Source organism: Notothenia rossii, assembly GCF_949606895.1.
Source record: "Notothenia rossii genome assembly, chromosome: 3".
Classification (NCBI taxonomy): Eukaryota; Metazoa; Chordata; class Actinopteri; order Perciformes; family Nototheniidae; genus Notothenia; species Notothenia rossii.
In genome coordinates, this window is record NC_136901.1 from 40,273,907 (window position 1) to 40,289,746 (window position 15,840).

Sequence of the window (15,840 nt, forward strand, 5' to 3'; positions counted from 1 at the left end):
TTTTGAAAAAAGCGGACTATTAGGTATTTTTCTGCCACGTGTTATATAGCTAATATTAATTAAACTTTTACATTTTAATATAGTGTAAAACTGAACCTGTGTGCAGTAAAGTTTCCAACATATTTAATGGGGTTAAATTGAGACTCACGTTTTAATATCACCAGACACTTATGTTCAACACATTTCTATTTTAAAAGACATAATGAAATAGTTTGTAAGATGTTTATTCAAGCATTGCTGTGACTTTCATAGGCATATCTCACTGACAGCAGGCTCATATTTTCAACAGAATATCAGGTTAAAGAGCGCCCTCTAGTGTTAAAAGATAACTACAACAACAAAAATATCTCCATCAATTTACAAGTTTATACAATTATAAACCCATAGATTATATATGTGTTTACTGTCTAATAATCACCTGTTAGGTAAATGTAAAACATGACTATTTAAAGCCAGTGGATGAAAGAACCACACCTTGTTTTTGGGTCAGATCGTTTATTCAGCTTTAGACATTTAAACATCCAGTTAAAACTCCATAAAGGTTAATATGACAAAAATATTGATACACATATTATAACCATCACCACATTTCAACCATAACGTAAAATATTTAATGAAAAGCAAAACATTATAGATTTGTCTTTTTATATATTTTTTCTCATAAAAATATAATAGGACACAACAAAAATTCAAATGAAGATTACAGGTTTCACACTTTAAGAGGATAAATATACATGAATTATATCAATAACTACTACAACAAGTCCATATCATAAAGTAATTCAGATGTTCACAGAGGCGAATGTTACATTTAGTGTTTCCCATTTTTCTCAACCTCAGTTAGTAATCTGTTAGTAATTTAGTTTCTCCCCTCTTCAGGTTGTGATTTCTATATTTGAACTAGAGCCATTCAATAAGCCCAGAGAGCAGATACATATTAGAGAAGAGTGAGCTTGTTGCAGTAAATATACCAATGGGTTTACTTAGCGCAGATGAAATAAAACGTTTCATTGTCAGCCTTTTTGTACCACTCTCCATCTCTCTTCATGGCTGTAGCCCTGTCGCAACCCTCAGTCTTTTCTTGTTGGGCCCAGTTGTCATAGCAGACCAGACGATCAATGACCCAGAACCACAGATCCAGAGTGCAGGTGTAGCGCATTCCCAGCCAGACGAACTCAGTGCCGGCCATCTTGGCTCTCTCTTGGACCCATCTCTGCTGGTGTCTGTCAGTGATGGAGACCAGGTCATGGTGGTTCTCTCTGCAGTAATCCAAGGCCTCATCCCAAGTCTTACTCTCATTGATCAGGATCACTTTGTCTGGAATTGAAATGGATATTTTTTTTAAACGTAGATTAACCATTAATTGAAAAACAACTCAATTTCAATAACATAGAACCATGCAATCATTGTTATAATGAATAAAAGTCTCGAAAAAAAAAAATACATATATATTTAGAAAACCAATGATATGTGCAATGTTAAAAAAAAACAGGTAAAAGTAGAAATCTAGGTGTAGTCATGGACTCTGACCTGAGCTTCAACAGTCACATTAAAACAATGACGAAATCAGCCTACTATCACCTAAAGATCATATCTAGGATTAAAAGACTAAAGTCACAGCAGGATTTGGAAAAACGTGTCCATGCTTTTATCTTCAGTAGACTGGACTACTGTAATGGTGTCTTTACAGGTCTCACTAACACATCTATTAGAAAGCTGCACCTAATTCAGAACGCTCCTGCTCGAGTCCTCACTAACTCTAAGAAAGTGGATCACATCACTCCTGTTCTGAAGTCTTTACACTGGCTTCCTGTGTGTCAAAGAATTGATTTCAAAATACTGCTGCTGGTTTATAAAGCAATGAATGGTTTAGGCCCAAAATACATTTCTGATCTTCTGCTAAATTATGAACCATCCAGATCTCTCAGGTCTTCAGGGACGGGTCAGCTTTCTGTCCCCAGAGTCAGAACTAAACATGGTAAAGCAGCGTTCAGTTATTATGCTACAAATATCTGGAAAAAACTCCCAGAAACCTGCAGCTCCGCTGCATGGGCGCCGGAAGGGGGAGCTGAGGGCGCTGCAGCACCCCCTAGCGGCAGGCAGGGGGTGCGGAGCTCCCCTGTCTGAATTATTATTTGAGGGTTATTGCTGCTTCCGCTGTGCATAATCTGTGTAATATGTAGCCAATAAATTCCACATTGTTGGTAAAATAATATTCTACCTCAATAATATAATACATGAACCGTGCTTTACGTGAACCTCATCAAGACACTAGAGAGGACGGTAGGAGTGTAATTTCCCGTGTTCAGTGAATGCAACAGAGGCAAGACACCAGACCAATCAGAGAGTTGCATGGAAATAAAAGTGTGCTTGTGTCACTCAAGCTCAGCTGTGTGTGTGTGTGTGTGTGTGTGTGTGTGTGTGTGTGTGTGTGTGTGTGTGTGTGTGTGTGTGTGTGTGTGTGTGTGTGTGTGTGTGTGTGTGTGTGTGTGTGTGTGTGTGTGTGTGTGTGTGTGTGTGTGTGTGTGTGTGTGTGTGTGTGTGTGTGTGTGTGTGTGTGTGTGTGTGTGTGAGAGAGAGAGAGAGAGGCCTCTCAGACTGAGAGGCTCAGGTGAGCTTTCATCTATATTAAGAAAAAAAGGATATTAAACATACATATACAAACATATAAATAATAATAATAAATACTTTCAAAGACTTTTGAAAAACTCACCTTCATAGCAGTAGAAGGGTTTTTTGTCTGTGCAGGTGTCGGAGCTCCATTTTCCCTTTGGCGTAGTCATAGCACAAGTCTTTGAGTCTTTATCTTTAAATGAGTCCGGATCCCAGTGTCTGAAAGAGAAATTCTTCCCATCTGACCAACTCCAGGTGTCTCTGAACAGGCCGATCCACAAGTCAGAAGAGCCATCCTGATCGTTGAATTCTTCGACCCGTTCCTTGAATTCTGTTGAATTGATCTGTGTGATTCCACTGACCAGGTCAGTGTGATGCTCTCTGCAGTAGCTCTGAGCCTGAAGCCAGTTCAGATTTGGTTCATCAATTACAAAGTATTTCTGGTCCCCTGTTTCTGTGAGAATAAAAATACACATTTTACTCGTTTTTAAATCAGTTTCTCTTATTGAAATCATGTTAAAAAAAAAAAAAGTAAAACAAATATGAACACGATCTCACTTACGTTTCAGATTGATTAAAGTGTTGGGTATAATAATGTAGATTGCATAATCAAAAAATAGGCCTATACTTTACCATTACCATGTATTCAAACAAGTAGAATTGTATCATCAAAGTTACCAATAATGTTATGTGAAAAGTAAAAAGCAACATTTCTTTTAATTAAATATAACTCTACAACATGAGTTATCTTTCAACTATTGTTACACAGTATGATATAATGTATATAGCGTTAATATTGACATATACTCACCATTGTAGCAGATAAACTTTTGGCTGCGAGAACAATGGACATCGTACCATTGTTGGGAGGGTTTAATCGCCACACAGTTCTCAGGATCATCACCTCCATTGTTCGGCTCACCTGGAACCCATTCTGGCGCACATCCTCGATCACATTCTGTAGGATTGTACTTCTCCCCCGGCAGAGACCAGTGCCACTCTTTGATATCTCTTTCATTGATGCTCCTCAGTCCAATCCAGGCGTCTGTAGTCTGTGGAGAGTTAGTCAGTCTCTCCACGCCTCTCATGTCAGACACTGTGGCCAGGTCAGTGTAATGCTCTCTGCAGTACCTCTGGGCTTCCTCCCAGGTCTTTCCCTCAGGAATGAAGTGGTACTCATAGAGGTCACATGTGAAGAAGGAACACTGACCTAAAAACAGAGACAATTCTGCAGTGATGGAGCTGACAGTATGACAAGCATCTGATCATTAAATCAAACTCATGAGTACTAGAATCACCCCCACCTCTTACATCATCCCCTTCATCTTAACGGGGTCTGAGTTCACTTATTCAACTTTGTAATGTTATTGGGAGTGAGCTGTTTCATGACTCCAGATGTGATTTAATTTAGAATCCACTTACCCATCAGAATGAGCACAAACAGACTCCACTGCATCTTTGCTCTGTTAGATGAAACAACAAATGAGGGAGCAAATCTGTAGTGGAAAAATGCAAATGTTGAGCATCAACAGCACAAACAGCCTCACATTGTGACATTTCTTTTTTTAGCACATGAAAATATCTAATTTGAATAAAACACAAACAATGTGATGCATCAAACTTCAACAGTAACTATAACACCTTAACAATAGAGTGCAATACAATGATGATATTTGTCTTGTTAGATGAAACCAATATTGTTAGTGTGCAGTGATCATTTACAAATCTTATAAATGATGTCAGTTACATTTAAATTATTTTTAAATGGGTCAGTCAAATGACCAGAAACACAGACTGCACCACTCCCTTCAGTGCAGCTGTTTAATGAGGAAGTTCATGCTAAGAAAATGCAAATTCTGAGCAGCACCAGCAGTAACAGGCACACACCACCAGGCTGTCAGGAGGCTGAACTCTCTCCCTCCCTCCCTCCCACCTCTCCCCTCTCTCCCTTCCACCTCTCTCCCTCGCCACCCTGCCCCCACTGGACCGGGACTTTCACACACACACCCACCCACACCCACCCACACCCACACCCACACCCACACACACACCCACACACACACACACACACACACACACACACACACACACACACACACACACACACACACACACACGCCACTTTTACGCTGCTATGGAAATATGTTGCACTCTCATTTGCACTATGTTCATCATCTTTTTTATATATATCCTGCTTACTTGAAGTAAACGGTTATTTTGTGTTTTTTAGTAATTATTGAGTGTTCTTGTATTTTAATTATTTTATACCTCGGGACTGTGGGAAACAGTATTTCGATCTTTCTGTGTGGACAAACATATTTTGATATTGACAATAAAGTTGACTTTGACTTGACCATAACATTTATTTGTAGCACATGGAAATGTCTCATTTCAATGAAACACCAGTTGAAAACTTAACAATAACTGTTTAGTGCCACACAACAACACTGACTTGTTATGTTTGTTTGTTTGTTGAAGCTATAAGTATTAATATGTTCCTGGTGATTTATTTTGTAGATTATTTATTCACATTAGAATGTACTCCTACTGTCAGATACATACACTGAAATCCTAGCTGAATTAAATTGTGTATTGTTGCTTTTATAAGCCCGATTAAAAGATGTGTGTTAATTATTTTATTAGTGGTGAATTTACCCTAATGAAAATTACATTGTGTTTATTTGAACTGAGAGTGAGATTGCTGTGTATACACATCGTCTCCAATAAAACATTTAAGATTTACCACCGTTTTTTAAAGCAGGATGTCATGTCTCGCAAATTATGTTAGTTAGTTTTTGTCTTGGTCTAGTGATTTTCCCCTTTATTTTTGAATAGTAACCTTCCCTCTCGTTTCAGATACTCTGACCTCCCTTCCTTGTGTGTCTCCCATTCCTGTGATTGTCGACCCCGCCCCTGATTGTTTCCACCTGTTCTCCATTTCCTGGTGTATTTATTGTCCTCGTCTCCCTTTGTCCTGTGCCAGTTCGTTTCGTTCCTTGTGACTACCACCAGCATTAGCAATCCAGGATTAACCCCAAGCAGAGCTTTGAGCCACGTCTTGTTTAAGTATTTTTGTTGTTCATGCTCCTAGTGTTTTTCCTCTTTAAGAGTGATTTTGTTTTTGTACCACTATCGTTGAGCTTTGGTTTGAATAAAACCTTTTTTTTGTTAAATTCTGTGAGTTGTGCATTTGAGTTCATACCCGTTTAATCAGTCGTAACAGTACGAACTGGCCTAAACATGAACCCAGCCGACTCTGAACAGCTGAGAGCAGCGCTTCGCTCTCAGGGAGGCCGCCTCGCTCAACAGGAGGATCAGTTAACGGCCATCCAGCAGGGAGTATCACACGTCACAGACAGCCAGAGGGAGTTCGAGTCATCTGTTACAAACCAGATTAACCACCTGGCGGGGCAGATCCACCACCTGCTCGCTCACCTCAAGACTGAGCCCTCACACCCACCTCCGGCCGGACCCGAAGCGAATGCGGACCCGGCGCCCGCTTCCCACACCGTGTCAATCCGCCTGGCTCCGCCTGAGAAGTTTTCCGGGGAATCCCATGACTGCCGTCCATTCCTGGTGAATTGCAGCTTACATTATAGCCAACTACCGACAGCCTTTCCCACGGAGAGATCCAAGGTGGCTTTTATGATTTCCCATCTCACCGGACAAGCGGCGGCGTGGGCTACGGCTGAATGGTCACGTGACTCGCCGATATGCGAGTCTTTGGGACAGTTTACGGACTCCCTGACGAACATTTTTGACCACACGTCCCCAGGCAGGGAAGCAGCTCGGGCTCTTTACAAGTTAAGTCAAGGAAGACGCAGTGTGTCAGACTACGCAGTGGAATTTCGCACCATTGCGGCCGATAGTGGCTGGAATTCTTCTGCTTTGTTCGATGCCTTTATTAATGGGCTTTCTGACCCTATTAAGGATCAGCTGGCACCCTTGGATCTGCCAGTGGAACTAGACTCTGTCATTGCCATGTCCATAAGGATTGATAACAGACTTGCTGAGAGGAAACGGGAGAAGGACAGGGCTGCACTACCCTATTTCCACCCTAGAGGGCACTCCTACTCTTCTCACTCTCAGGAGACTGCCATGCCACGTTCCTCTTTCCTTCCATCCCAGAGATCAGCGTCCCCCAACAAGGCCGAGGAGCCAATGCAGCTGGGACGTGCCAAGCTGTCCACGGAGGAGCGGCGGCGCCGCCTGCTGGAGGGAAGATGTTTTTACTGCGGTCAACAAGGTCATCTTCTCTCTGGATGCCCGGTAAAAGACGGGGCTCACCAGTGAAAGGGAGGGCACTGGTGAGCCGTCTTTCCACGGCAGACTTTCCTCCCCGCAAGTTGACCAACATAAAGGTAATCTGCCATGAAAGAAGTAACTCTCAAAAAGTGTTAATTGACTCTGGGGCTGACGAAAGCCTGATGGATTGGGGATTAGCTCATGAACTGAGACTTAATACTGAACTTTTGTCGTCCCCTTTGAAAGCCAGTGCTCTGGATGGCAAACTTCTATTTCATGTCACACACAAGACCGAACCCGTCACTATCATGATTGATGATCATTGTGAACTCATGTCGTTTCACCTGTTTAATTCTGCTCAACATCCTCTCATCCTAGGTTTTCCCTGGCTAACCAAGCATAACCCCTATGTTGATTGGCGGTCAGGTAAAATTAAGGGGTGGGGGCAGGAGTGTTTACAGGATTGTTTTAAGTGTGTGGGAAACATGGCAGTAGGAGGGGTTTCTGGGGAATGTAGTACCGATCGGGTTACTAATACTCAACATAGCCTGGACCGCAAGAATCAAACCCCAGATTTAACATCTGTTCCCCCCTGTTACGATGACCTGGCCAAGGTATTTTGTAAAGTGAGCGCCACCTCCCTTCCTCCTCATAGGCCGTATGATTGTGCCATCAATCTGTTACCTGGGGCTCCAATTCCGAAGGGTAGGTTATACTCCATCTCGGGTCCGGAGAAGGAGGCTATGAAGGAGTACATTGACACCTCTCTTCGTGCAGGTCTGATCCGCCCGTCTTCCTCCCCGGCTGGGGCGGGTTTTTTCTTTGTGGGAAAAAAGGACGGGTCCCTTAGGCCATGCATTGATTATTCTCCTTTAAATGACATTACGGTAAAGAACAGGTATCCTCTCCCCCTCATGGCTACTGCTTTTGAACAACTTCAAGACTCTAACATTTTTACCAAGTTAGACTTGCGTAATGCCTACCATCTGGTGAGAATTCGTGAGGGGGATGAGTGGAAGACTGGTTTTAACACACCTACAGGGCACTATGAGTATCTCGTCATGCCATTTGGTCTCACCAATGCTCCAGGAGTTTTTCAAGCACTCATTAACGATGTTTTAAGGGAGTTTTTAAACCGTTTTGTGTTTGTATATCTTGACGATATTTTAATATACTCACCTGACAAAGACTCTCATGTTCACCATGTACGTCAGGTCCTCCAAAAACTCCTGGAGAACAAACTGTATGTGAAGGCAGAGAAATGTGAGTTTCATGCTAAGACTGTATCCTTCCTAGGCTTTATCATAGCTCCTGGTCTGATCCAGATGGACCCGGCCAAAATCAGTGCGGTGGCTAAGTGGCCTACGCCAGACAACCGCAAGGGGGTGCAACGTTTTCTAGGCTTTGCTAACTTTTACAGGCGCTTCATCAGAAGTTTCAGCGCCATTGCTTCTCCCCTTCATGTTCTCACGTCCCCTCAGGTGCCTTTTGTATGGTCTCCTCAGGCCGAGGAGGCTTTCCGCCGTCTCAAGGAGAGGTTCACCTCAGCCCCCATCCTCATCATCCCCGACCCAACTCGTCATTTCGTTGTAGAGGTTGACGCCTCAAATGAAGGGGTGGGGGCTGTCCTGTCGCAGCGGTCCAAGGAAGACAACAAACTTCATCCCTGTGCCTTTCTCTCCAAGAAACTCTCCTCTGCAGAGCGGAACTACGACGTGGGGAACCGTGAGTTGTTGGCGGTAAAGATTGCTCTGGAGGAATGGAGACATTGGTTGGAGGGGGCTCAGCTCCCTTTTATAGTGTGGACCGACCACAAGAATCTCGAGTACATTAGGAAGGCTAAAAGACTAAATTCTCGCCAATCAAGATGGTCTCTGTTTTTTAACCGTTTTAACTTCACTCTGTCTTACAGGCCGGGGTCCCAGAATGCCAAGCCGGATGCCCTGTCCCGTTTGTTTGACCCCGAGCCGGTTGCCAAGAAGCCTGAATCCATCCTGCCACTGAACCGTGTGGTAGGGGCGGTCACTTGGCAAATAGAATCTGTGGTGAAGCAAGCTAACGGTGAGAGCCCAGCACCTAGTGGTTGTCCGCCAAACCGTCTGTTTGTGCCTGTTACTGTACGTCCACAGGTCGTCCATTGGGCTCACTCATCGCTGCTCACCTGCCATCCTGGCGTCAAGAGGACCATATTCTTTATCAAGCAACGTTTTTGGTGGAGATCCATGGAGCGTGAGGTCCGGGAGTATGTGGAGGCCTGTCCTGTCTGCGCCCGCAACAAGACATCCTCCAGGGCACAGATGGGGCTGCTCCAGCCGCTTCCGGTTCCCAGCCGGCCCTGGTCTGAGATTTCCGTGGATTTCGTCACTGGGCTCCCAATGTCAGAAGGTAACACCACCGTACTCACGGTGGTGGACCGTTTTTCTAAGATGGTTCATTATATTGCCTTACCCAAGCTGCCATCTGCCAAAGAGACGGCAGAGATCATGATGACTCATGTGTTCCGTATCCATGGTTTCCCCAAAGATATTGTCTCAGACCGGGGTCCGCAGTTCATCTCACGCTTCTGGAGGGAGTTCTGCAACCTCATCGGGGCGTCGGTGAGCCTGTCATCCGGGTACCATCCGGAGTCCAATGGCCAGACCGAACGCCTTAATCGGGAATTAGAAACTGGGCTCCGCTGCCTCAGCTTCCAGAACCCTTCCTCCTGGAGCAGGCATCTCACATGGGTAGAGTATGCCCACAACACGCTCCCCACGGCCCCTACTGGGTTGACTCCCTTCCAGGCTGCCTATGGGTATCAACCTCCTACCTTCCCGGACCTCGAGAAGGAAGTCACAGTCCCGTCCGCCCATGCCCTGGTTCGGCGTTGTCACCGGATCTGGTCCGCCACCCGCAGGGCTCTTCTAAGGAGTGGGGAACGCATGAAGGTGGCGGCAGATCGGAAGCGTCGGCCAGCTCCGGAGTACAGGCCCGGCCAGAGGGTCTGGCTCTCTACCAGGGACCTTCCCCTTCATGTGGTGTCACGAAAATTGGCACCTAGGTTCGTAGGCCCATTCCCAGTGGCCAAAGTAATTAACCCTGTCTCTGTTCGCCTTCGTCTCCCCAGGTCTCTGAGGGTTCATCCCACCTTCCATGTGGGACGACTGAAGCCGGTAAAGGAAAGCCCCATGGTTCCCGCGGCCAAACCCCCTCCACCCCCCCGAATGCTCGACGGCGGCCTGGTCTATACGGTCAAGCGCCTGTTGGCGGTCCGGAACAGAGGCAAAGGGAGACAGTTCCTGGTTGACTGGGAGGGTTATGGACCAGAGGAACGCTCCTGGATCCCATCAAGATTTGTTGAGGATCAAACTCTCATGAATGACTTTTTTCGCCAGCACCCTCAGGTTCCTGGGCCGTCAGGAGTCGTCCCTAGAGGGGGGAGTACTGTCATGTCTCGCAAATTATGTTAGTTAGTTTTTGTCTTGGTCTAGTGATTTTCCCCTTTATTTTTGAATAGTAACCTGCCCTCTCGTTTCAGATACTCTGACCTCCCTTCCTTGTGTGTCTCCCATTCCTGTGATTGTCGACCCCGCCCCTGATTGTTTCCACCTGTTCTCCATTACCTGGTGTATTTATTGTCCTCGTCTCCCTTTGTCCTGTGCCAGTTCGTTTCGTTCCTTGTGACTACCACCAGCATTAGCAATCCAGGATTAACCCCAAGCAGAGCTTTGAGCCACGTCTTGTTTAAGTATTTTTGTTGTTCATGCTCCTAGTGTTTTTCCTCTTTAAGAGTGAGTTTGTTTTTGTACCACTATCGTTGAGCTTTGGTTTGAATAAAACCTTTTTTTTGTTAAATTCTGTGAGTTGTGCATTTGAGTTCATACCCGTTTAATCAGTCGTAACACAGGACAATAGTGGGTTTTTCAGCCCTGAGTAATGTCTGAGTCTAGTGGACATGTTTTTTTTTGTGAAAATGTTTTTTTTTCAAATTGAACATTTGATAAAGTTTATTATTCAAAATGAAACATTGAGATTTTAATACAAATACATACAATATACCAAGTGATTTCAAGAGAAACAAATGATTCAAGGGAATAAATGAACATAAAAGGGTTTTAGATGTCATTGCTTCTGATTGAGATGTGATTCATTAAATGTTCCTCCCCTTTGGAAAATATTCTGAAGGAGAATATCTCTCTCAAAAATAAACAAAATATGAAAATGACTGAACAGAATCACACTTACTTCTCCTGAGTCGTCCTGTCAGCTGCTTCTCTCTCTGTCTCTCTCGATGTGCTGGTGAAGACTCAGATATCCACGAGGTCGCTGCTCTCTTTGAGCCACCTTTGGACAAACATTTGAATATTAAAATTCAGATGTCAGGAGGTGTATCGGGTGGATGTAGGATCCATTGATGGGAAGAATATCATTTCCATGTAACAGAGGAAAAAGTTAAACACACTTACTTGTTGACTGTCTGACACGCGGAAAGAAAGGTACCATTCCAAAATATGCAATAATGATAACTATTGAATGTTAATACTTTTATATTTTTGTTAGGATATTGCTTTTTAACATACAGTATGTCAAACAGCTTTAAGAGACCATTCTGGCTGTTTTTGAGCCCCTCATATTACAAGTGTGTCAATATTATTTTAATTTCAGTCACATAGTTTCTTTATTCTGAAACACAAGTCAAAAACATTATCTCTTTGTTGTCTCTATTCTTATGAGTCTGTCCATCCAGCTATTTCATTCCTGTGAATGCTATATCTCAGGAGAACGTGAGGAATTCATTCAAGTCTTGCACAATCTTCCACTTGGACTCAAGGACGAACCAATTTCTGTCACATGTTTGACCTTTGATTGTGATCAAGAGGCCAAAAGTCTCTGAGACCTCACAAAACACGATTTTGTGGCCGTAACAATAATTAATATGTTAACTGTAACAAAGTCACTCAACTTTCTGATGGGATGAAATTATGAATCGATGACATGTTGGACAGACATGGATGTAAACTGCTTCATGACTGGTTGGCAGAAGCTACAAGTTCCAGGCGGTAACTCCAGTTTCCATTTCAATGGGAGAACTGTTTAGTGCTCTTAATAGCATACATGTTATTGAACTATTGAATATTCAAATAAATGTGCAGGCATTTTATACACCAATAACTATTCAATAGTATTATCCTAAAATATGTCAAGATCAATAAATAGCAATAATCGTGCATAAACAAGATACTTTTGAGAAACAATTTCTCTAAACAAATAGGACCAAGTGTAAGCCAGTGTGGGACACCTTATAAAAAACCTGAAGACTTGATATGGAACAATTGGAAACTATTGCCTGATTTCAAGAAAGATAGTGATAACAACCACTTATTTAACTGGTAATTATCTAGCTTCACAGATCAGGTTTAAAGTAAAATATTAAATATAAATATACATAATACAGTAGGGATTACTGACTGATCCAGCCAGGCATTGTACAGAGCACTCGGGCAGTCGCTGTGTGGCACAGGAAGGCTCCCGGAATATTAACATCAGATTTACATGAACATATCAAAACTGCACAACAAGAACAAAGACTGCTCACAATTGACTTTGGAGCAAACACATCACAAGTCAAATGAGTGCACGCTATGGTTTGCAGCACACCTAAACAGACCTATCCCACATTTCTCTCCTATTTGAATAACTCTGCCATGACAACCGTCACAGTGTCCACCTTTTTAATACAGTCTGGCATCACTGTTTTCATGTCCTTATTCTGATAAAGAGACCTGAATACATGTTTCACCTGCTGTATATTTCATGTATAACACAAAGCCTTTGACTTAACTTAAAGAGAGCAAGATCAAAATAACTCACAACTTCCTTCCTGTGTGTCACGGTTTGTGAAACAAGCAGGACCCAAATGCAGATATAAACTGAAACTTCCTTTATTTCAAGGCTATGATATCTATGTACAATGACAAACAGAACACTCACCGCAGAACTAGTCAGGGAACAAGACGAACCGACCAAGACAGACAGACAACCCAGAACTTAAATACACACAAGACTCAATCACACAACAAGACACAGGTGAGGAGGGAGGAGAAAACACAGGGGCCCAGGTGAACATAATCAGACAATTAGACACACCAGGGAAACTAATGACAAGACAATAACCCAAAGGAAAACATGACATGGAAAACCGCAAAAACACCCAAACCTACAAAACTATAAACGTGACATAACATGAGAATCGTGACATAACCCCCCCCTCAAGGGACGGATTCCAGACGTCCCAAAAAAACAAAAGTCCAGCAGGGTGGGTGGACGGGTTCTGGAGGACGGGTGGAGGGCGAACGGCCCGGGGGCAAGGCAGAGTTCAAAAAAGGGGAATTCGGGCGGACGGCCCGGAGGCAAGGCAGAGTCCATGGAGAGAATCTCGGGCGGACGGCCCGGGGGCAAGGCAGAGTCCGAGGAGGGGTGAAGACCAGACAGCTCCGGAGGCCGGTCAGGAGCCGGTGTCGGCAAGATCCCCCATGGAAGAGGACACAGGACCGGCAGGACCCCCGGCAGGAGAGCAGTCGGCGGAATCCCCAACGCGACAGGACATGGAGTTGGCAGGACCCCCAGCGGAAGAGTAGTCGGCGGGACCTCCAACGTGGCAAGACATGGAGTTGGCAGGACACCCGGCAGAAGAGCAGTCTGCGGGACCTCCAACGGCTCAGGACATGGAGTTGGCAGGACCCCCGGCAGAATAGCAGTCTGCGGGACCTCCAACGGCACAGGACCTGGGGTTGGCAGGACCCCCGGCAGAAGAGCAGTCTGCGGGACCTCCAACGGCTCAGGACATGGGGTTGGCAGGACCCCCGGCAGAAGAGTAGTCTGCGGGACCTCCAACGGCACAGGACCTGGGGTTGGCAGGACCCCCGGCAGAAGAGCAGTCTGCGGGACCTCCAACGGCTCAGGACCTGGGGTTGGCAGGACCCCCGGCAGAAGAGCAGTCTGCGGGACCTCCAACGGCTCAGGACATGGAGTTGGCAGGACCCCCGGCAGAAGAGTAGTCTGCGGGACCTCCAACGTGACAAGTCATGGAGTTGGCAGGACCCCCGGCAGAAGAGTAGTCTGCGGGGCCTCCAACGGCACAGGACATGGGGTTGGCAGGACCCTCGGCAGAAGAGCAGTCTGCGGGACCTCCAACGTGACAAGACATGGAGTTGGCAGGACCCCCGGCAGAAGAGTAGTCTGCGGGAACTCCAACGGCACAGGACATGGGGTTGGAAGGACCCCCGGCAGAAGAGTAGTCTGCGGGACCTCCAACGGCACAGGACATGGGGTTGGCAGGACCCCCGGCAGAAGAGTAGTCTGCGGGACCTCCAACGGCACAGGACATGGGGTTGGCAGGACCCTCGGCAGAAGAGCAGTCTGCAGGACCTCCAACGTGACAAGACATGGAGTTGGCAGGACCCCCGGCAGAAGAGTAGTCTGCGGGACCTCCAACGGCTCAGGACCTGGGGTTGGAAGGACCCCCGGCAGAAGAGTAGTCTGCGGGACCTCCAACGGCACAGGACATGGGGTTGAAAGGACCCCCGGCAGAAGAGTAGTCTGCGGGACCTCCAACGTGACAAGACATGGGGTTGGCAGGACCCCCGGCAGAAGAGTAGTCTGCGGGAACTCCAACGGCACAGGACATGGGGTTGGAAGGACCCCCGGCAGAAGAGTAGTCTGCGGGACCTCCAACGGCACAGGACATGGGGTTGGCAGGACCCCCGGCAGAAGAGTAGTCTGCGGGACCTCCAACGGCTCAGGACATGGGGTTGGCAGGACCCCCGGCAGAAGGGTAGTCTGCGGGACCTCCAACAGCACAGGACATGGGGTTGGAAGGACCCCCGGCAGAAGAGTAGTCTGCGGGACCTCCAACGGCACAGGACATGGGGTTGGCAGGACCCCCGGCAGAAGAGTAATCTGCGGGACCTCCAACGGCTCAGGACATGGGGTTGGCAGGACCCCCGGCAGAAGGGTAGTCTGCGGGACCTCCAACGACACTTGAGTGGGTTGGTTCGCCAACAGAACCCGGGGAGCTGGCGTCGGCCGGTATGCCGATAAGACACGGGGAGCTGGCGTCGGATGGACATCCATCAGGAGGGTCCGGTTCTGGGGCCGGAAACATGGCTCTTGGGGCTTGAGCTGCTAGCTTGGCCTTGCGACTCCTCCTCTTAGCAGCCGCCTGAATACTCCGTGGACCTCCATAAGCCAGACGAGTTCCAGAATATGACTCCTGGACAGGAGCAGGAACTGGGGCAGAAGCACGGGTTGACTTCAGACGGAACCCACCAAGGCGTATGGTGCCAGGTTGGGAATTGGGAGACATGGAGCTAGCATGCCTGGGGCTAGCAGGCCGGGAATCACACACTGAGAGGAAGTCCAAAATCCAGCCAGGTAAGAATTTAACTAAACCTGGTTTCTCCATTGCCATCTGGTGTGCCTCAGGGGCCCAGGTGAACATAATCAGACAATTAGACACACCAGGGAAACTAATGACAAGAGGAAAAACACAGGGAAAAGGACCAGACAATAACCCAAAGGAAAACATGACATGGAAAACCGCAAAAACTATAAACGTGACATAACATGAGAATCGTGACACTGTGTTCTCCTAACACGTAAAAGCAGCCCAACTGTTACATTGATATTCACGAAAAGTTGAACTTTGAGAATGCGCTAATGCCAGCTTTGGTCCACTAGTTCAAATAAAAGGAAATCCAAATTCTTCAGCATACGATAACACTTGAATTAGAATGACCACACACACTTGCACAGATACCCACAGGACCACACATTATGATGGATATCAGTGGCGTTTTCTCCCGGAGGCCAAGGGAAGCCAGGCTTCCCCTGTTTTTTCTGATTGTAGTTATAATTTAAATAAATAAATAAAAACACTTTGTTTTGTTTCGGTAATTCTCCTTTGCTGTGTGTTCCTGCCGGACCGTCTCTCCGTCTCTCTCC

At 46.0% G+C, this 15,840-nt stretch overlaps 1 protein-coding gene across 3 annotated transcripts; it reads right to left on the reverse strand.

Moving 5' to 3' along the window:
- Nucleotides 1-491: 491 nt before the first annotated feature.
- On the reverse strand, nt 492-13,011 carry LOC307032053 (macrophage mannose receptor 1-like). Of its 3 annotated transcripts, none has more exons than XM_079669759.1 (6): nt 12,829-13,011; nt 11,083-11,181; nt 4,036-4,076; nt 3,425-3,823; nt 2,714-3,067; nt 492-1,317 (listed from the first exon to the last, which is right to left on the reverse strand). In XM_079669759.1, exons 3-6 carry the CDS (start codon nt 4,067-4,069, stop codon nt 980-982), a joined length of 1,125 nt encoding a protein of 374 aa, XP_079525885.1. In that variant the 5' UTR covers nt 4,070-4,076; nt 11,083-11,181; nt 12,829-13,011; the 3' UTR covers nt 492-979. The 3 variants fall into 3 exon arrangements, with proteins under 3 accessions (XP_079525885.1, XP_079525886.1, XP_079525887.1); XM_079669760.1 differs by having other exon boundaries at nt 4,036-4,109; XM_079669761.1 differs by lacking the exon at nt 4,036-4,076.
- Nucleotides 13,012-15,840: the final 2,829 nt, after the last annotated feature.

What these genes read in the sequence shown, in the direction of transcription:
- LOC307032053 (XM_079669759.1), bottom strand. Translation starts at nt 4,069, where the DNA reads ATGCAGTGGAGTCTGTTTGTGCTCATTCTGATGG. An exon ending in GTTTGTGCTCATTCTGATGG is followed by an intron (nt 3,824 to 4,035) that starts GTAAGTGGATTC and finishes CTCTGTTTTTAG; the next exon opens with GTCAGTGTTCCTTCTTCACA. An exon ending in ACCCTTCTACTGCTATGAAG is followed by an intron (nt 1,318 to 2,713) that starts GTGAGTTTTTCA and finishes TTTCAATTCCAG; the next exon opens with ACAAAGTGATCCTGATCAAT.